At 36.8% G+C, this 22,347-nt stretch overlaps 1 protein-coding gene across 5 annotated transcripts in view; it reads right to left on the reverse strand.

Moving 5' to 3' along the window:
* Positions 1–2,555: 2,555 nt before the first annotated feature.
* Positions 2,556–22,347, reverse strand: part of ANLN (anillin, actin binding protein) — a 47,378-nt gene continuing 27,586 nt past the window's right edge. For 3 of the 5 annotated variants that reach the window (XM_086692604.1, XM_086692591.1, XM_086692576.1), the window contains 13 exons: positions 21,882–22,017; positions 21,075–21,257; positions 19,667–19,793; positions 18,718–18,766; positions 18,569–18,625; positions 18,093–18,131; positions 17,804–17,825; positions 16,782–16,894; positions 15,804–15,857; positions 11,241–11,327; positions 6,328–6,435; positions 5,316–5,488; positions 2,556–3,883 (listed from right to left, as the gene is read on the reverse strand). In XM_086692604.1, the coding sequence (XP_086548730.1) occupies positions 3,760–3,883; positions 5,316–5,488; positions 6,328–6,435; positions 11,241–11,327; positions 15,804–15,857; positions 16,782–16,894; positions 17,804–17,825; positions 18,093–18,131; positions 18,569–18,625; positions 18,718–18,766; positions 19,667–19,793; positions 21,075–21,257; positions 21,882–22,017 (1,272 nt within the window). In that variant the 3' untranslated portion in view covers positions 2,556–3,759. The remainder of the gene's footprint in view (positions 3,884–5,315; positions 5,489–6,327; positions 6,436–11,240; positions 11,328–15,803; positions 15,858–16,781; positions 16,895–17,803; positions 17,826–18,092; positions 18,132–18,568; positions 18,626–18,717; positions 18,767–19,666; positions 19,794–21,074; positions 21,258–21,881; positions 22,018–22,347) is intronic. The other 2 variants (XM_086692581.1, XM_025929479.2) reach the window with 2 other exon arrangements.

Consider the following 22,347-nt stretch of genomic DNA (forward strand, 5'->3'; position numbering starts at 1 on the left):
TGTCCCTGTTGATGGACTTTCAGGTTATTTCAATTTTTTCCCCTTATTTTTTAAATGTTATTTATTTGTGTGTATGTGTGTGTGTGTGTGTGTGTGTGAGAGAGAGAGAGAGAAAGAGAGAGAGATGCAAGTGGGGGAGGAGCAGAGAAAGAGGGAGAGAGGGAATACCAATCAATTTCTATCAGTGCAAAGCCCAATGCAGGGCTCAATCCCATGAACTTTCAGATCATGACTTCAGCAAACATCAAGAGTCAGATGCTTAAGAGACTGAGCCACCCAGGTGTCCCTCAATTTTTTTCCTTTAAAACACTGTTGTAATGATCACCCTTTTATGTGTATCTTTCCTCACCCACAAGTTCATCTGAGGAGAGTGGAGAGGAAGGAATTAAAGCAATTGGCCTTTGGTTCCAGGAAAAGAAATCAGGTGACACATCTAAATTCTTGTAAATGTGCTGGAAACTGGAGCTCCAGGATAATAGACTAATGATGTTTGTTACATCTCTTATCTGTGGAATGCACTTAGAAGGATGCGGCTGGTTAAGGATAGCTTATGGTAAATAAACTTAGAATTTATGGATCTTTGAGGCAAGACTCCTGATAAAAGGCACATACGCTAAGTATATAAATACATGGCATATAAAATGGCGGTGTTTCCTCACCTAAAGTCTCTGTGTGGGCTGTTCCACAGACCTCACGTGAGATCTTACCTATTACCCTGGGCCAAAGAGAGTGTCCGATGCGGGGTTGAAAGACCTGGGAGGCACACAGGGTGATGCAGACTTCTCCCTGCTTCATGAGGACCTTGACTGTTTGTGTCCTTGAAATTATGAGCAAAGCTTTATTTGGATAAGATCTCTGATGCACACGAGTCTGATCTTGTGTTAGCAGAGATTACAGTAGGTAGCCAAGATGCCATCCAAGAAGGCTGGTTTATCAGTTCCTATTCTTACCAAGAGTCTGTTTCTCAGCAACACTGACTATAGTTTCACCAATTTGAGGGCCAATGAGCCAGTTATACCCATTTAAAATGGAATTTTCCTGTTTATTCATTACCGAAGTTATCTAAGCTTTAGTTTCCTCATACAACGCCTTATTTTTCCTAAGGTCAGGTGAAGATTATATGAGATAATCCATGCAAAACACCAAGAATATCACCTGGTACATAGTAAGTGCTCAGTGATAGCTAGGCGATGGAGCTCTTTATATTAAATTTTACACAGTAACTTTTTGATTATTAAGTATGTTGTAAATGTTTTCTCCTTGTCTGATGCTTGCGTTTTAACTTTATTTATAGACATTTTTCAAGCAGGAAATTTTTTATCTGATCAAATCTGTCACTCTCTTCCTCTATGGATTTTGTTGTAACTTGAATTTTTTATTGAAATCATTTTATTGAATTAACTGCTCCAAATTTCAGCTCACGTTTTCTTTACCCTGCTCTGTGATCTTGTGGTCAGAATCTTAAGATTCTTCTTTGGTCTCCCCAGTCATCACTCTTGTATGTTTTTTCATGGAGGGCAATCACGAGCCACTCCCTTTTCTCTTTGTCCCTAAAGAACACGTTCCTTTTGTTCTTGCTTTTCTTTCCATATCATACTCCCTGGATGATCTTATCCACTCTAATGGTTTCCATAGTCCCCTGCAGGCAGATGACAGAGGAGTAGTTTTCCTTTTTACCTGGTATTTCTAACTTGATAGTCCACAATCATCTTAAATTTCTTCTAAAACTAAACTTTACATAAATGGGCAGGAATGACTGAAAAGGGACACTGTTGTGCTTTTTTTTTTCCCCTTCAATTTACAGCAAACAGCATGTATGGAATATTTTTAATGATTAAAGGAATATAAATATGCCTGTATATTATGGCTGGAATCAGTCTAGGGAGACACACAAGAACTGGTAAAAGTGCTTGTGACAAAGGGGAGAAGGCAGGCTTTTCACTTAACTTCTTTGTTGCCTTTTCAATGTTGTGCCATGGTAGGTAATGCCTTTTCAAAGGGAAGTACAACCTGGTTACCAGAGGGGAGGTGGGTGGGGCATGGGTGACATAGGTGAAAGGGATTAAGAGTCATGATGAGCACTGAGTAATGTAGAGAACTACTGAATCACTATATTGTACAAAAACTAATATAACACTGTAGGTTGACTATATTGGAGTTATCAATCAATCAATCAAAAAGCAAAAATAAGTACAAGTCTATAAATAAATAAAAGGGGTCCTCTCATCAATCCCATCAAAACTGTTCCCTGTTTTGGCTGGGGATGTCACTTATCTGCTCAGTTTCTGCTAAGTACTCTTCTGCTAAGCACCTCCTTGAATGCACATCTAAGTACCATATTCTGTTGAAATGCCCCAGAAACGGATTCTTCATCCACCTACTCATTCAACAAAGACCCTAAGGACACATAATAAGTGGAGCACAGGGCTGGAGGTAAAAAGATGAATGTGATACTATCAATACAACTCCCCTCCCCACACACACCAAAAAGGTCCCACAGACTAGGGACACAACAGCTATACCGCACATTTACATAGTATTTTGTAAACAACTGATTCCTTAAGTCCTCTGCAAGCATTTATTCAGGTAAGAGATCATAAAATATATTTTTATAATACACATAACAAAAACACATTGAATGAATACAAATTAAATGACAGGAGGTGACGGAATTTAGTGTTTATAAATGAGATCGTCAATAACTTTAACAATTCAGAGAAGAAATTCAAAGTATATTTAAAAGATGTGACCATGCTTTACAATACTTTATCATAAAATAAAGAATTGGGCTTTCAAAGGTAATGCATGACTTAATAGTTTTTCAAAAGATTTCACAATGTGCTTCTAGACACTGTCCTGCTTGGACAGGGAAAAAAAAAAGACAAGAACTTTGGCAGGCAAAGTATTAGTCCATAGCAGCTTGGTAAAGTTTACTTTCTTTATACAAAGATTCTTCAATTTACATTTATTCTTGTTACAGGAGCAGAAAGAACTGATATGCCAAGTGGAGTCTTAGCTATATAGCAAAAATAATTATTTTTAAAAGCCTGTACTCTATGAAAATGTGCACCACACAGCATCTATAGAAACTGAGTAAATGTAAACCATGTGATTAACTCTTCTATAGAAAATATTTAAACCCCAAATCTCCCACAATATCCCCTATGTCCACATCTCCTGTTTAAAGGCAGCCTCAAGCTTTAAACGAATGTACATTTGCTATTTAAAAAGTTCTTGCCTCCATTACTAAAAATGTTTCTGTAAAGTCCCTTGGAAGTTTTCTCAGTACTCTACTAACAAGATATCTCATGATCAGTAAACGATCACAAACTTTAGAAAGAAGTACCAAGGCTAGAGAAAAGATGAGCAAGTCGGAGGTTTCTGTCTCCAGCCCCCGGAAGACCTTTCTACTTTGAGACCCACAGCTCCAAGACAACTCACAATTCCTTACGTTTAAAAAAATATTTTGTCATGAATAACTGAATAATTAGGTTTCTAGGAAAATGAGGCTTTTTTAAATTAAGATTTAGCAAAACTGACTATAATGAATTTTCTTCCAATCATTTATGAATGACAGAAGAGAAATCAGTTGAAATTTTACATACAAAAGATATAAATACTGCATAATATGTAGTGAATATTGGCACATACCCTCTTGTAATTAAAGCATAAAATGCAATCAGCAAATCTGATGCTTTTAAGGTACATTTATGATATAGCTCAAAAAAAACTCTAAATGGCCTAGAAACTTCCCACAGCTTAAGGCTTCCCAATAGGTTTGTAGCAAGCATCAGGTTGCCAGAGGCGAATATCAACAAGAACTTGATTGAGTTTTTGCATCCAGAGATCCCTCTCTTCCTTGGTATCTGCAGACAACCAGTTCCTACAGGAAACAAACAAAAGGTCAGGATCTTTTCCTCCATTCCATTCCTCCCTATACTCTTGCTAAGGGTGGAAGAAAGCCTAAGCAAATCAGTAAAATGAGTTACTCTTTACCATCTTTTAACAGATACTAATCAAAAGCCCCAAAGTGAGATGCTTCTTCAATTGCAGTAAAGGAAAACTATCCCCATAGACTGGTTAACTGAATCAAAATTCACACTGATCACATTTGGTTAATGATGGAGTTTCCACACTGAAAGATGGTAACCATCTTGTACAGGTGGTCTGGCCTGGGCAGTTTGGTAGTACAGGATACCCACTGAGTGTGGGCCACTTCCTATCAAGAGCTAAGGCACCACAGGTCTTTAAGGAGCCTCCCAAATTCCTCAGACATGGGATCCCCAAGAGCTGAAATCACCAGCTTGTGGACCCTCACCTGGCTCTACAGGTAATATGATTTTGTACGGTCTCCTATTATTTTTGTGTTAGTACTGTGTTAGTAGAACATGGTATTTACAATAAATCATTTAAAGATTCTAAGACTTTGTCTATCTGACCTCTCTGTCCCTATCAGGAATCTCTTCTTTGCACCCATATTTAGCCACAAATTGAATAACCAGTTGATGAGGCAGGTGAGGGTGAGGGAGGGGAGAATTCCCTAACTCACAAACCAGATCATTCTTTTAGGAACAGCAGTTGTTAGAAAGTTTTTATACTGTATTCATTCTGCATCTTTGTAATTTCTCCCCACTGGTGCTAGAAATTGGATAAGTAGTGAGCTGATCATCTATTAGTCAACAGATAGAACACAACATTTACTAATAATGACCATTTGTTGAGCTCATTCCATGCACTTGAGACTGTGCTAAGTGTGTTTACTCATTAGTCTCTGTCGCTGCTCTGTGGAAACCTAGGCTTACATCCTCAGTGTCTTATTACCAACTATTACCATGGCAAGTTACTTTACTTTGCTGGCCCTCATTCCCAATAGTTTATTCTATTAATCTCCAACCAGAAATTTGCAGAGTAGCATGAGATTGTTTTTATAAGTCACTTGAGTTCGTTGAGAGCATTTTGGAATGGAAAGGAAGGGACATGTAAAGCCTCTTTAAATAATACTTGCCTTCTCAATTGTATACAAAATCTTCAATCTTAACCCAAAGTACATTAGCTAACTGCTGTGGCTACACTATGAGTACAATGGAAAACTTGATTATCTAAGATACAGATTGAGTGTCATGCTTTTCTTAACTATATTAATTTGGTTATTAGACTGTTCCCTTACTGATGTGTGTGTATTTTCTTTCCTCATTAAGACTGTACTCTCTTCAAAGACTAGGACCATCTCTGGTATTTCTTAAAATGGTAATGACATAGTGGGCAATCAATTGCTTACTGGACAGAAATATTTATATTTATAGCTTAATACATACTTGGTGACACAGAGAGTGTCCCTGCATTGGCTAACAAGAGTCTCTCGGTCATCTTCTCTCTGTGGTCGGACAGTAATTAATTCAAAAGTGTTGCGTCTTGCACAAAATTCTCTGTTGGCTGGTTCTATTTGATGGCTTGTACAATTGGCCAGATTTATCCTTCCTATGGGATTCTTTAAAAACAAATTAATAGAAAATAAGATCATTTACATCAATGAGCATTAAGCAGTATTTAAGTTGGTACAAACTCAAAATTAAAAAGCCATTAATTTAAAAGTTAAAATTTAATTATAATAGGTTTAGAGAAACACATCTGTTATTGTTTCTTGCTGGACATAAAAGTAGAAGCCAAAACTGTCAACTGGAGCTTTTAGCCAACTTAAAAAATAAACTCTTTATTATGGAATACTTCACACAGATGCAAAATTAAAGCCATAGTATAATAAACTCCCATCAACCAGCTTCAACAATTAGAAACACACATTACTTTGTAATTATTTATTTCCATTTTCCAGTTTGGGGATAATAAATAATAATACTTTGGCAATAACATTAAATTCTTTAAAAATGAGACTCAATTTATCACATAAAATCCTATTACCAAATTTCAGAAACAAAATTAAAATCACTATACTCCTGTGGTGATTTTCCATTACTGTTTTATCCCAGATTTAGGTAAGTCAACTATTAATAAAAACAAAATTGAATTTAATATAGTTCTAACTAAAAATGTTATTTACAAAATGGTATGAAACGTTCTGAAAGAAAAGACAAATATGTACCTTAAGGTATTTTAAGAGTGGTCAAATCACAGGTAATGGAAAAGACATAAAACTTTTTACACAAATACTAACACACACAAAAACAGGTCTCACAACAAGAACATTTTTAATGGCTTAGTAAACGTACTCAAAGGGGAATCTGGGTGGGTGTGGAGACCAGAGGGAACTTCTGTATGAAAAACTACTTGAAAGTCAGAGCTTTCACCACTAACCAGGACTATTAATATTACCTTCCGTTTCTCATCATCTGGATAAGTCCAATAAGAGATACAATTTCCCGAAAGAACACACCATCTTCGATGCCAGGCACCAAAACCACTAACATCTTCAAATATGGTCTGAAAAGTCAACGAAACACTAACTTGAGAAACTTGAGAATCAATTAAATGATAAATCTATATGCTAAACTTCAATGTGTTGACATATTTCATACTTCAAAATCTACTTACATTATTTTTACCGTCTTCTACCTTAGTAATGAAAATCACTGATTGCTCATACCCAGAAATTGACCCAGATTTTCAATATCATCAATAAGCACGTTGAAGAACTTCTAAACATTAACCCCAAATTAATACCTCTAATTTAGACATTTTTAAAGCCTAGTGTCCCAAACCAAATGCTCCTTAAATAAGAGAAAAGTGCTCTAAGTATTGTAGAGTAGAATATCCTGCCTTATATGTTGACAAAACTATTGATAGCTTATTAAGTTAGACCCATCTTAATATAAAAGACAGGCATTTAATATTCATTCAGAAGAACAAAACAGGATTAGAAAGGAGTCATCTAGTAATTATACATGCTGATGGATTACTGTGATAAACATCAGAGACCCACGTTCACAGCCATCAAGCACATCTGACATAGCATCTCCCTGTAGTCAGGCAGCTGGCCAGCTCATGTCTTGGCCGAGCGCAAGCCTTAGAGATGCAAGCTACATTCTAAAGGGAGTGAAGCAGCCATGTTGGTTAAGGTCAGGACTCTGAAGCAGGCAACTAACAACATCTGGCTCTTTTCTATGAAAGTACTTCTATTTAAACAGTGTAAGTGAAAGCAGCTCCCTCGCCGCCCACCCCCCCGCCCCCCAGACCTCACTATTTTTTCATTGTAGTCCTAATAAGCCCTAATTAAAAGTCTTTACTTTTGATTTAAAAGAAAAAAAAATTCCTTTAGGAACTACTATTTTTTAAAGCACAAGGCAAGGTAAAACGTAACAATGCTAAAGATCAGAGATTGGCAAACTTTTTCTGTAAAGGACCAGAGAGTAAAGATGTTAGACTTTGTGGGCTATAAGGGCTCTGTCACAACTGTTCAGTTCTGCTAGGGTAGTGCAAAAGTAGTCCTAGATAATATGTAAACAAATGAGCCCATGTTCCAATAAAACTTTATAAAAACAAGCAGTGAGCCACACTTTGCTGACCCTAGCTAACATAGATAATCCAAAAGCATATTGGTGTTTGACTTCAGAATGCAAATGGCTCTTCTACCTTCACAGGGATCAACTAAGCCTCATACCAACCCTAGGATAGTGGACATATGCTCTTCTCGTTCACTAATTTGTGTGAATTTACCAAAAGTTGGCTTGAGTTAGGAAAACAAGCTCTGACTATGGAGGAAAGTTACTTTGTATGAAGAAATGTTTCCATGACAGAATGAAGTCTGTTAGCTTAATTAATTAGCCCAAATTAATTAGTTTACTCTAACCATATATCCTCTTACCCCACCTTAGTTTCCTCCTCCCCAATTTATCCGCTTTCCTCCCAAGGCATGCTTTTTCTAGGCAATACTGGCTCAAAACCATCCAGGGGAAAAAGACAGGAATGTTGTTCTTTTAATCTTAAACACAAAATTAGTATAAATGACTCACCAGCTCCCTCTTACGTTTATGTTCACCTTTTACATCATAAAGGTAATAGACATGGAAAAATTTTATGGGTAAGAATAACACATTGTTACTATACCCTACTATTATCAGAGAAGAATAAAAAGAGGACAGCATTTTCATTTTTATAGTTGAGGAAAGTTCAGGCCAAGGAAATCAAATGACGGTACATAATCACAAAGCAGAACTGGAAACTTCTAGCTAATCCAGAACTTCCTCTCTTGCTGCTCCTCAGTCAAGGCAGAGCCAGATTAGCACCATTTCAGAATCACTTAGTAAGTTTCTTTGGTTAGTAGTCACCTTGCTTCTAGCTGTTCTGACATATCAGGAAGGAAAACTGAACCAAGCAACTTTAAGTTACTACCTTTATCTTATAAAGGGTAGAGGCAGTTAAAAGGCACGTTTGGCAGACTTTATTTTAGGGAGTTCTGAGCAATTTCTTACCACATATCTGTAAGCATGGATGTGGTAAGAATGGGCTATAGGATCTAAGACAGAGTAAACCTGAAGAGACCTAACACTAAACTAGCTGAGAGCCGAGCTCAAAAATTAAATAAGTCTGACATTATATGCAAATGAACTAGCTGCCATAACAGAGTCTGTCAGTTGCTAAAGGTATGCTACAGTAAAATATGAAAATATTTACACTACAAGAAAAAGTCAGTAGGTAAACATTGCCTTCAAGTCAGAAATTTATAAAAATACTTTTCCAAGAATATCTAGTGCCACCTACTGGATTTACATCAAAAAGCTAAGGCAGACTGATTTACAGTTATGTTGGCCACAGAGCTTTCTGCACCCTCAGATAGCAATTGCAAACTGATTTTGTGATATCCTTTGTATCATTCAAATTCTTGCTTCACAAACCCAAAGCGATCAGATTTTCTCTACTTCGTGCACAATACTCACAATCTTCTATATATTCTACACACGTACTTTTCTCCTCTGATAATGGAAAAAGTATAGTGGACCCTTGAGCAACCCAGAGGTTAGGGCCACCAAAAATCCACATATAACCTGACACCCTACCCCCCACCAGAAGTGACTACTAATAGCCTACTCTTGACCAGAAGCCATACCGATAATATAAGCAGTCAGTTCACATATATTTTGCATGTTACATGTATTATACACTGTAAGCTTACAAAAAAGCAAGTTAGAGAAAAGAAAAGGTTAAGAAAATCATCAAGGAAGAGAAAATATACATTCACAGTACTGTATGTATTTATTGAAAAAAATCCAAGTATAAACGGACCCATGCAAGTGTTGTTCAAGGATCAGCTGTACTTCTGAATAAGCTCAAACCGTGAACTGTGGCTTGGGTCTTACTTCTTCTCACTCTCATGACCTCGTTCCATATAATACTCCATAACCCTAATGCAGGTTCCCCATTGCACTTTCAACCCCTCTGCCCTATTAGAAGCCACCCACTCGAATGTAAAGATTCTCGAGTCTCTTTGATCTTATTTAAATGCCAACCAAACTCTTCTCTCACCCTATACAGCTCTGCAGGCACCACACTCTTTGCCCTTTGCAGCCAAACGTGGTTTCAAAGAGCTGCTGATGCTTTCATTCCTCCCCTCCCACCCTGTTCATAACCGTCTGCAATCTAGGTTTGTGCTCTGCCTTGTAAAAGAGTCCCATGGTCTCTGCTAGGTCCTGAGCTAACTTGACCATTCCCTCTTTCAGATTCTCTCTTCCTCAGCAGCCATGACATACCACCTCCCCCACTAGGCTCCTTTGCGAGCTTCTCTTTCTGGATCTGTGCTCTAAATGTGAGTGTTCCTCCGGTTCTGCTTTGTTCAACTTCCCTGCACTTCAATCACTATCACTCAACCAAAATTCCTCTCTTGAGCTTCAAACCCCGATCTTTGGAGGTACCTAAAATTCAAATTGTTGGAAACTTAATTCATCCCACCTTCCCACCTGGGGTGGGGACTGACTGGTAGGAAGGAACTTTCTAGGGCAATATTCTGCATCTTAATAGAAATTTGGGTTACAGAGATGTATGCATGTGTCAAAACTCAGGGATGTACACTTAATATTTGGAGGAACATGTTAATGTCTACAATATACTTTAAAATTCTTCCCCCCCAAATATATTTTCAGCAGTGGCCAGAGGGATAGCTGGAAGGATGGCTAGGTAGTAGATACATGATAAAGCAAGGATAGTAAAACATGTTAAGGGCACAATCTAGATGGTGGATATATGGGTGCTCGTTGTAAAATTCTATCAACATTGCTGTATATCTGTAATTTTCCACAATAAAATTTGGGGGGCAAAAAACTTTCTACCCAAACATGCACACTTGCTCCTCCCCCAAGATCCCTGATCTTAGTGGCATCACTGCCACCCAACAAGTTGTACAAGGCAGGGATGAAGGCGACATCCTTGCTTCTGCTTTCCACACCCTACGTCACACAGCCAAACCACTGGGTCTGCCCTTCCACCTGCTTCATCTCTCCTGGCGCACCTCACTGCCAGGCCCCATCACCTCTCTTGGAGTCTCCTCACTAGTCTTCTTCAGGGTCGCCAGTCTCCAACCTCCTTCCCACACATCAGGCAAATGGCTTTTCTAAACCTCAAATTTGATGTTATTCCTCTGCTTAAAATCCTGCCAGTGAACCTCACTGGCTTCGAGATAAAGTCCAAATTCTTTCAGAGGCCCTTTAACACCTGGCCCCATCTCCCCTAACCACACTGTCCGCAATCGCTCTCCTCACTGTCCCTCCTGCCCATAGACACTCACACCCTAAGCGCCGGCTGAAATACCTGCCGCTGTCTGTGTCATCCTTTTCGGTCCTGGTGAGAGAGGGAAGGGCCCTCCAGGCCATCGTACATGCTCTTCCCCTTACCTGGAGCACTTCTTCCTCCTCTTTCTCCTTGTCTAACTTACTCGGCAACTTACCAGTTACTTCTTCCAGTGGTTTCCTTAAGGCCCTGTACCCATACTTCAGACCTGCTGTCCCATCAATGACCCCCATGCACACCAAGCTCCCACTTCTTACAGTGCTGTATTGCACTTGGCAGTTTACTTGTACTTCCCCCTACTACACTAAAAGTTTCTCAGGGGAAGATTATTTCTCGTGACCTATTAGATTCCAATTCCAGCACAGTGACTGGCATATAGCAGACATGCAACAAGTCTTTACTGAACCGATTTATCACTTAATCACATGGGTTTTCATTCCTATGCGAAACCAAGTCTATACTTCACAACATGAAAAAAAGGAAAACATAGAGTAAGTGATGTTACTTACTAGAAAACCTCTTTCTTCAACACTTGAATTCACTTGACATTTTATTTTTAAATAAATATGACCTTCCAAGGGACATAAAAAGGGTACCTGTGAAGACAGAGGGTAAATTATTTGCAAAAGTTTCACTGTGATTTTTTTCTGATAAAACATGTATAAATCATGAATAAAGAATATTATGCCTTGAAAGCACAGTATTTTCTAAAATTGGAATATAAAAGAGGTGGCCAAAAGGCCACTGGTTCCTTAGCAACAAATGCTTTTGGAGAATAAATTCATTCAAGGTAGAGTTTGATAAAAACAGAACCCTCAGTCCCAAGTTAATGCAATAAAGGAAAGACAGATTTAAGAAGAGAATACATGTGCTTACCCATTCTCCATCAACAGAATATACTCGACTGGTAAGTTAATACAATACATTATTACTCAGCAATAAAGAATAGTGAGCTTCAGAAATGGAAAAGCTGATCCTCAAATTCATATGGAATTGTAATTATTAATTATTAATAACCAAAACAGTCTTGAAAAGGAAGAACAAAATTGGAGGAATCATACTTCCCAACTCCAAAATTTAATCCAAAGCTACAGTAATCAAGGGGTGCCTGGGTGGCTCAGTCGGTTAAGCGTCCGACTTCGGCTCAGGTCACGATCTGGCGGTCCATGAGTTCAAGCTCCGCGTCGGGCTCTGTGCTGACTGCTCAGAGCCTGGAGCCTGTTTCAGATTCTGTGTCTCCCTCTCTCTCTGACCCTCCCCCGTTCATGCTCTGTCTCAAAAATAAATAAACATTAAAAAAAAAAAATCAAAGCTACACTAATCAAAAAACAGTGTGGTAAGGGTATAAGGAAGATATAGACCAAAGGAACAGAATTGAGAGTCGAGAAATAAACCCATACAGCTATGGCCAATTGATTTTCAACAGGGGTACCAAGACCTTTCAATGAGGAAAGAGCAGTCTTGTAAACAAATGGTGCTGGGAAACTGGGTATCTACATCCAAGAGTGAAGTTGGTTCCCTACCTCATATCATATACCAAAATTATCATATACCATTACCTAAAATGGCTCAATGACTTAAATATAACAGCTAAAACCATAAAACTCTTAGAAGAAAACATAGGAGTAAATCTTCATGATCATGGATTTGGCAATAGATTCTCAGATATGACACCAAAGCATGAGTAACAATAGCAACACCAAAATACATAAATCAGACTTTATCAATATTGAAAGCTTTTCAGAGGTTTCTCCAAAAAAAATTAAAAATAGAACTACCACATAATCAAACAGGTATTTATCTAAAAGAATAAGAAACCAATTTGACAATAAATTATATTTTTAAAAAATAGCAAGAGAATTAGAAAAAAATGAATAAATAAAAATAAAAACAGATTCTCAAGGGATGCGTACACCCCCATGTTCACTACAGCATTCTCCACAACAGCCAAGAGGTGCACACAACCTAAACGTCCATCAACAGATGAATGGATACAGACAATATGATGCTGAATCCTTTCTCCCCACTCCTGAATATGAGAACTACTCTAGGCCACACAGATCTTGTTCTTTTCAAAGTATGAAGTTTGTCTTCCAGGCTCTGAAATTCCCCTGCATGTGTTCTCTTCTGTGCCCCAACCCATAGCCCCATACTTTGCACAGCAGATCCTTGAGGTCAACTATCATGTCTTTTCCATGTTGGTTCCCATAGCCCACTGCCGAATTCTATTCAGGCATTTGACAAATGTTTGCTAAAAGAATACTGTTTGGCCAAGTAAGTACCCAGAATTTTCCTATTAAGAAGGAAGGAAGGAAGGGAAAAGAAAAGAAAAGAAAGGAAAGGAAAGGAAAGGAAAGGAAAGAAAAGAAAAGAAAAGAAAAGAAAAGAAAAGAAAAGGAAAGAAAAGAAAAGAAAAGAAAAGAAAAGAAAAGAAAAGAAAAGAAAAGAAAAAAGAAAAGGAGAAAATGTAGCACACAGCTAACCCCTGGCTTTTCAAAAGTCTGCCCACTTCACTTGTACAAAAGACCTACGTTAGTACCTGTTTTTTGCTAACTGAAAGAAATCCAAAGAGGATGTTCGCTTTTATGAAAAAAGGCAAAAAGCAAAAAGAGCATTCAGCATTTGTTTTGCAGTTGGCTGTGATGGAGGCAGCATGCACCCCTAAACAGCAAGAGTGGCACCAGTTCTTTCCTGGGGACCACACTCAGTATCTCAGCATCAAGCCGCCATGGCTCTGACCTGTGTCTGTGGGAACCTGTGCTTTGTTTTATTTTGTGCACCTGTTAGCAAATGTGTCCTAGGGAATCAGAAAATCCTGAGAGAAGCTACTTTTGAGTGTAAAAAGCTTCTTTTGAGTGTAAGGTTAGTTTCCAACAATTCAGTCCTCCAACACAATAAAGATAAAGTAATGGGAGAATTCTTAGCCAAAAAGGACAGATTTCAACAGACTAATTCCATGAGATAAACCTCTAACTTTTTGAATTTAAAAGGCATCCAAAATGTAGAATCAAAACATCAGGTACCTCATGATCCTTTTTGTTATAAATTCCCTCATTTTTTTCTTTTCCATATTGTCAGTTATAAGTTCCTCAGGCTCTCAGTGCTAATTAATAGAATCTCATGTTGAACCCAGAGAATGCTGCTGGTAAAAAGAATCTCCGAAAAATGAGAAGAAAATGTTCACCCTTTCTCTACAGCTATGAAAAGTTGACAATATTCTTGGTCAGAAGCTTGTCCTGATGAGTGAATTGAGAATATTCACAAAAGGGTCAATATTCCTACCCCCTGTGGAATGTAGAAACCTGTGAAAATGTATGATCCTATTCGGTTTTCTACTTAACAAAGGGGTCTTTGAAGATATTCTCACTTCAAAGATTATTGTTAAGAGCTATAAAATGTAACTTACAACCAGGGTGGCTGTAATTTTTCATAAAGTGGGAGATCTCTGAGAGAAAGGGGTACTGTTAATAATTACACTGGCCCAATGGGCAGACACCAGGACTAGGATAGCTTTGGGTACAGCAGAACACACCTAATCACTCCTCCTATAACCTTGAAATTCTACAATGCTAACTGGTTGTCTTACTTCACATTTGTTTGCCCCACCGCTATGTAAATTGCCATCTCTATTTCCAGTAGGGTGTAAATACCTATGAGGTTTCTTTAAGTCAAAAGATGAGCTGTGGGATGTCCTTTTCTCTTTATCCATGAAAGTGTAATAAAATCTATGACTATTTCGGATTCTGTATTCAAAGAAAAGACTTGAGAGCCTGTGACTCATGGAGATTCATAATTTAAATTCCAGGATGCCAGACTTAACCTCAAATAAGAAGGCAATTGCTATCAGTGGTCTCCTAAATCTACAGAGCAAACAGTCTGGGTTAACCTCAACAGGAATTCCACTCTGAAGGTGACCTAAGAGATAACCTTTATGACTGCTGTTGTCACGGCACCAATAAAATAAGCAAACACTCACTTTATATCGCTGGTATCTGATTGGATATGGGTCACTTGTCTATTTTCTCAAAGTCAATTAAATAGGATTATTATAGGAGTATAAAAGGTCTTCCATTTTTCTCACCAATTTAAAGAACATCTAAACTTTACTATTTTAAATATTCTCCTACATCAACTATAAACTATTGGAACAAATATTTGCTTCCCCCTGCCACTCACAAAAGCATGTGATTGTATTTGATTCAGAAAGAGATTTTAGAGTATTAGACACAACCAAATTGAGTGATTTGATTTTGTGCTCAATCATGTGGTTGGCTATTTAAGACATAATTTCAAAGATATTAAAAGAATGAAAATATCGGCATTTTTTTAAAATTTGTGTGGGTGATATTTTGAATTAAAATGGCACCCAAAACATTTCTCAAGACCAGTCTATATTTAACATACCTCATTGAAATCTCTTTCATTTTAAAGATTAACAAAATCTCTTACACATGTAGAAATTGGCACTTTGTAAATTTCTATATACCCACAGAATGTCTGCAATTGATATTTGCAAGGAAATTAAAAATCCAAAAAAAAAAACTGTAAAACATATGATTATACTCAGTACAATTTTAGTGTTAAACACACTTTAATTTCAAAGTCACTGAACAAAGCATCATCTACACAGCAATAATCCTATTAGCCAATTGAGACCACTTTTATAAACATCAACAGTAGCTCTTTCAATATAGGGGAGGTCAACAATACTGAATACATTTTAGTTTTAGTTATTAATTTGGTATTTTAGTACACATAAAATCAAAGCTGAAGTGACTATGGAATCTTAAAGAATTGTAACATAAAAAAAGAATATAGAAGAAAAGACCAAGTACCAAACATGCATGAAAAAAATAAGAGGACTGTCAAAGAGAGCTTTAAAGAATTATGAGAGTAAAGAAAAAGACACCCATCTGCAAGAATCTAAAGAAAGAATAATGTACATCGTGTCCTTAATTATTTAAAATAACCAAGAATACATGAGAGTGGTTAGTGAAATGAATACATTTGAGCCAAAAATTAAGGATTGATTTTTTAAGCTCATTAGTTTCAAGCAAAGAAAATATGGCAACCTTTTCCTGGAACATATAGCCCAGTAGCTCTCGCTCTTTTACATCATAATTTATCTAAAACACACAAAATAAAAGACCCAAGATCACTCAATTTGTTAAACTACCTGAATTACTAAATAAAAAGTTATATAAAGTTTTAAAAATTAACATGTTAAGATAAAATACATATGCATTAACAACAATCAAAATTTCAAAGGTAGTCTGTTTTATGTCTATCAACTAAAAGAAAAATGTTTCATAGAATTTTAAAGTTGGATTGTTTTAATCTAACCTAATATTCTCCGCTGGGAAAACAAGATCCTGGAGAAATGAGTTGACTTTGCTCCATGTTAAAAAGGAAATTACTAGCAGGGCCAACATGAGGAACCAGGCCTCCTAATTTTTATATTTCCTCACTTCCATATTCTGACTAGGAAAATCTCTTAAAATATTTAAAAATACCTCTGTATTATACCACAGGTGTCAGCCCAAAGACCAAAGTTTGCCACTAGTTCTCCCACTCTTTAAAATGGTCTTGTTGGCTATTTTAAAAGTTTAGTCATATCACCTTATGGTGAAAAAGCACTCAATAGCGACAGAACGCAGATCTGAATGATGAAGCTTTTAATTTGGGGAGGAAAGTATGGGAAAGAAATCCCTTAGATTCATGAGTACTTTTCTAAGAAATTAACCTATCTTTCCCTATCTTGTCAAAACTAAATCTATAAAATAGTATTCATTTCAAAGTACTGGTTCAAATGGGCAAGTTATTATGGTTAAAACTGTAAGCTTAACATGCAAGAAGTAATACATACTTGTGTGGTCAGAAGTAACATTTAGAATAAATCACTATACACTACTTTGAAGATTTAACTATTAAGAGATGAGAGAGAAATACTTGCAACATCAAGAATGTAGGTTTAAAATACTTGAAAGTGTTGGGGCATTTCTACTGACCTAATTTGTCTAAAAGTAAATAAATAAATACATTTGGATTACCTTGTCCAGAGCAAATTTAGTGTTTCCTACTGAAGATAATGACAGTATGTAAGACCCAACAAGGGCAAAGTTGCTGGTACGCACAGCATGGAGACCACCTGGACTGGCCATGACTGGAGAGAAAGGAAATGAAGGTGAGTCCAGAGTGATTTTTGCAAGTATAAGTAACAATTCTTCACCTCACCCCAAAAGAATTAAATTAAGTCATCACAGAGAAAACTGCCATTTTCCTCCATTTTTAAAAAATGAAAAAAAACTGTTAAGTACTTTAAATTAACTTAGGTGAGGCAGTATAGACATTCCTTATCATTCCTTTGGGATGGCTGTATGTTTAAGACACAGAACTTAAAAATGTGCACATAAAACAATTTTCCTAAAAACAAAAACAACAACAAAAAAAGCAATTTTCCTAAAAGAGATGTGAAAAGACTTCATTGCTCTAGTCTAGGATGATATAATTAGCAGCAGAGACTATATCTGCAGTTTTTCTTAGTTACCCTCTTGTGCCAAGAAGAGACCAGAAGCCCAAAGGAAGGACTAAAACCAGCTCCATCCTAATCCCCTTTGGAAAACTCAGGCCTAAAGCCATTCTAGAGAATGCCTTTCACAACTTCCTGGGAACTAGAAAGATGCTTTTCTGACACGATACAATGCCAGTCATGATCAGCAAAGTTAAATGAGGTCAAGTCCACAGTGTGGAAAGCACAAAACCAATCTATAGAACAACAGAAGTTGGGGTGAAGAGTGATGCCACTGGCTGCAGCTATGGCCAAGTGACTTGCTATCATACGGTACTGCCTGCTAGAGCCTATATAACGTGATGCCTGGCGGCCCATGGTGACATCTGACAGCATGCTATTCTGCCCAGCCGTCTTATGTGTTACCAGAAACCACACCGAAAATATTATTCAAAGGAGACTAAGGTGCACGCTCATCAGGACGCCTGTGTGCATAAAGCACGTGTGTGGTTGCTTAGCTCATTTACTGACTCTAGTGTTGGAAATAGTTCCAGATCCACTCACCTGAAGAATGAAGGCTGCTCTTCTAAAACAAAAGCGGTGTAAAGAAGAAACACAAGTTATTTCCTTTATTCAATACAAAGATTTAGATACTAAACAGTAAAATGAAATGCAAAAGCTACATTTCAGAAAATATTATCTTTTCCTCTTTAAATAATCAGATGTTTCTCCCCAGTAGTATATTTTAAAGATTTCCACAGTGCTAAGAGTTTAGAAATGGTTAACCAATTTACAATCGTGTGTGTAAAATGAAAATTTCTCAAGGGAGCTAAATTTTTTAAGATTTACTTACTGTGGTTATAGATGTGAGAAGTCGCTTTGGAGTAATAGCCTAGAAGAAAAGGTAACAGTATATTTACTGCTAAACATTATGATTCAGAGCTTAAAACTAACCAACCTTGAGATACTCCCACATAGAAAATAATTCTTAAATGTGAATACATTTATACTTGAGTCCTCTATTAAGGCTTTCTCCATACTGTCATTCCTGTTTTCGTTGGAGCTAAAGTAAAATTCTTCTAAGTGATGTTAGAAAAAGCACTAAAGACCAAAGACTGGGAAGGCTAAATACCACCCTACAAGTTCTCACGGCTTATGCCCGCACAAGTACTGGTGAACTGAGAACTTGGTGAGGCAAGAGCTCAGGGAAAAGGCTTGAGAAACATTTACACAGGATATGAAAGCTGGCTGTCAAATAAATGTAGAGAAATTAAAAACTGATATATGTATTATCTCTGATGATCCTTTTCCTGGGTTTTTCCTTCTCACCTTGGACTTGTGTGCCTTTTTCTTCTTATCAGGGCCTGAGAGTTCTTTCTTTTGTACCTACACACAAACCCAAAGCATAATTAGTTTAAGATCTAATATGTCTAAGAAAAACATAATATTGGTTATTTTACAAAGCTTTCACTGCTTACCAAGCTGTAAACTTCAATATTTATTTCAAAGTCATTGGACACATCTTGCCTGGGAAGATAAATCATTAAATAAAACTGTAAGGAAAACACACACTTATGCCATTAAAAATGATGCCACTAATATTGTTACATGATCCCGAGAGTAAAGGAATTCACAGTGTTTTTAACTACAGGCAGTAGTTACAAACCCTTAAAGAACATAAAAATTGGTAAGAAAAGTCTACTTTTACTATAATACAAGTCAAATAGTTTCTTCAGTATTTTACAATTCAAGGTCTTTAATAAACAATTTTTTTCTAGCTGGATTTTGACTCTGTATTTTCAAAATAAATTTGTGACACTAAATACATCTTTTCACCGAGGTGGAATATTAAGTACATTATAAGATTTAAAGCACATAAATAAAATATTAAGGTCTAGATCTTATACATATGTTTATATTTACTTATTTTTTTTTTATTTTTGAGACAGAGAGAGAGAGAGAGAGAGAGAGAGAGTGAGTAGAGGAGGGGCAGAGGGAGGGAGACACAGAATCCAAAGCAGGCTCTAAGATCCAAGCTGTCTGCACAGAGCCCAGCATGGGGCCCGAACTCGTGAACTGTGAGATCATGACCTGAGCTCAAGTCAGATGCTCAGCTGACTGAGCCACCCAGGTGCCCCTGTATGTATTAATTTATACAATATATAATATAGGCCTTAATTATATTATGCATGTATTTATGTTTTATGTATATGTCAAAACATTAAATACATATATTCACATGGACTAAATGTGCTACACAATGGAAAGAAATATCAGAAACATGTAAAAGATTTAAACCAACAAATTGAAACAGTTATTTGTCCACATGAGAATGAACATACTGTATTTCAAAGACTATACATTCCATCTGTACTAACTCCATTAAAAGAAAATGTGTTTGAACCAGCAAAAGCATAATTTACTTACAGAGTAAATGTAGTAGGGAATGTCAGAGCATCACCATTAAGAGAATTTGAAGTACATGCTAATGGTGTGGCTACCATATTTTCAGCTCCTGCTTTTAGTATAATTAAGAAATAGTAATTTGCTGCATCTGCAAAAGGTAATCACATTACACAATAAGCACAAGCAAAATCAGATTTAGCTAATCAGCATTCTGGAAAACCAAAGGAATAAAGTAATACTGTGACTAATTTATATAATGTATGTAAAAATTACTAAAATCAACTTTCTAGACACAAAAAGCTAAGTAAGACATATAAGCAGTCATAATCATCATCAATAAGCATCAGGCAAGATCTCTTCCTATTATTTATGTGAACTGAAATAATGCCACTCCATAATCCCTCAATTTCTGCTGACTTCGTATTTTACCTATTGACTAATTCTTTAGCTGACAGTATATTCCTCAAAAAGAAAATTAGGGTGTATTATTGCAAAAATAAAATACTACATTTCTGTGAAAGTTACTTAGAGATAAATTCTAATAAAAACATAAACTGTTCCTTCACTATCTGTCATTGAATACCCACATATTCAAGGTACATACTATGTTACCAATAGATTTCTTCCACACCACATCCAAATCAGACAACAGCAATAATCAGAACCTAAGTCACCTCCTCCCTACAATGATGCTTCAACTTTTAAAGATCTCCATTCTTTCTTTTCCCTGTACCTCAAATTCGCTTCTCACCTATGTCTAGCCCTCCTTTCCCTCAGAGAAAGGTCCATGCAAATGAAGATTTAAAGGAATCTTAAAATAACTTCACCAAAATTTAATGAAACTTTATTAAGCTTGCTATAATTACCCTGCCCTGTTTTCAGATCCTGGTGCCATACTCTCCTTTACCCACGTTGCTATGATTTTTCGTAGAATACATGTTTATACTTATTCAATCTATAGTGACAAAGGCGATACAATTTCAATGGAACCATCTTCACTGTGGTGGTGATCTTCACCTCTTGAACCAATCATCCAAGATTTGGGGGATGGGTTTAAAACAGAAAAGAATAAGTAAAATAGGTTCTCTTAGATGTCCCCATACTTCCACAAATTAAATAATGAAAGTTGAATGATCTGCCGTGTCAAGATCATCTCATCTTAGGAAATGCTTCATGCTCGAAGCTATGTTTAACCAGCCCTGCTTTCAGTTAGAGCCATGTCTGTCACCACGTGGATCAGCAACCACGTATGAAATCTTCCCTTGGTTATTTTTAATGCACAGATCTTCCATCAAAGAACTAAAGGCCCAAGATACAAGCTGCACATTCTTTTGCATGCTCTACTTGCTCACATTTGCATCATTCCTGCCTAGGTAAGTTCATAATTTAACAAAGGATCTAGAAGCGGTGAAAATAAAAATCACCATACCTGGTTTCTGAACTGTACCACAGACAAAATCTGCTTTTAGAGGCAAGCGGATTTCTGACAAAGTAACTGATCCCTTGGATGCGACAAATTCACTTGGGGATATGGGACCAGCCTTGTTCTTCCTTTGGGGCCCTTCGTTCTTCAATTTATTCAACTCATCAATCAAGAGTGTTCTCTTCTCAGCTATGTAAAAATATGCAATGTCACAAATATTAAAACTGCATCTGTCTCTAAATGAGACCAATTCAAGAAAATGCACCGATGCGGCAAATGTACGTAAGATCAAAGACAAGATCAGTACTTCTTTGTACAAGCAGGTGGTGGGTGGTTGGGTAAAACCTTGACTGCTCATCCGTTTACCAAATCTTTATAATTTAATGCTTGAACTTGCAGCCAGTTTTCTTGTATGGTATAATCTCTCCACCCTAACATGCCCTGTCATCTGCCACTACACATACACCACAAAGTTCACAGACTTTTTTAGCTACATGTAGATAGCCAGGTGCGGAGACAAGTGAGAGAGAGAGAGAGAGAGAGAGAGAGACATTCATATATTCATTTTTCGCATACTTCAAAACTGCATTTCTTCAACTGCATTCCAATTCTTTTCACCTTTCATGCAAACTACATTTTATTTTACATGTAGAGTATTCACAAATGTTGTAAGAAACAAACAAACAGAAACACAGATCAACTAAAACAGAAAAAGCCCTTTCTTTAAAATAGAGATTTCTAACTATCCTGGACAAAATAAGTCTTTCCTGATTTGGAATTCTGTTGGAATGGTTTCAGGTGTATCACACGTACTAGCAATGAGGAGAAGTCTTTCTGCTTCAGCTTCTTCTAGTGACCCTTTTCCGTGATCTTCATCAACACAGCAGTTAAGAGCCTGGCTGGCTTGATAGATTACTGTCTGCTGCAAATTTATTTCATTATTGAGTTCCTAGGGAAACCAATGAAACGAGAAAAAGAACTCACATTTTTTTTATCACCATTTTCACTTTATTTAAAACTTCAGTTGTAACGAATCCTGTTGGATAATTTCCAAAATATCCAGAGAGTGAAGTCAAAATGAAATTGTTTCACTGTTCAAGTGTCTGGACTATGCACCAAAAACATTCAACACGCTATAAAAATTACACTATAAACATTCTTATGAAAAGACTTTCAACTCATACTGAATAAAAATTATACTCGGGGCTATGTTCGACAAAGTAAAGATGTAGAAATTATCTGATTCATTTTATTTAAATTACATGTATGTTGTACATGA

Source organism: Puma concolor, chromosome A2 (assembly GCF_028749965.1).
Source record: "Puma concolor isolate L17-30 chromosome A2, mPumCon1.1.hap2, whole genome shotgun sequence".
NCBI classification, from domain to species: Eukaryota; Metazoa; Chordata; class Mammalia; order Carnivora; family Felidae; genus Puma; species Puma concolor.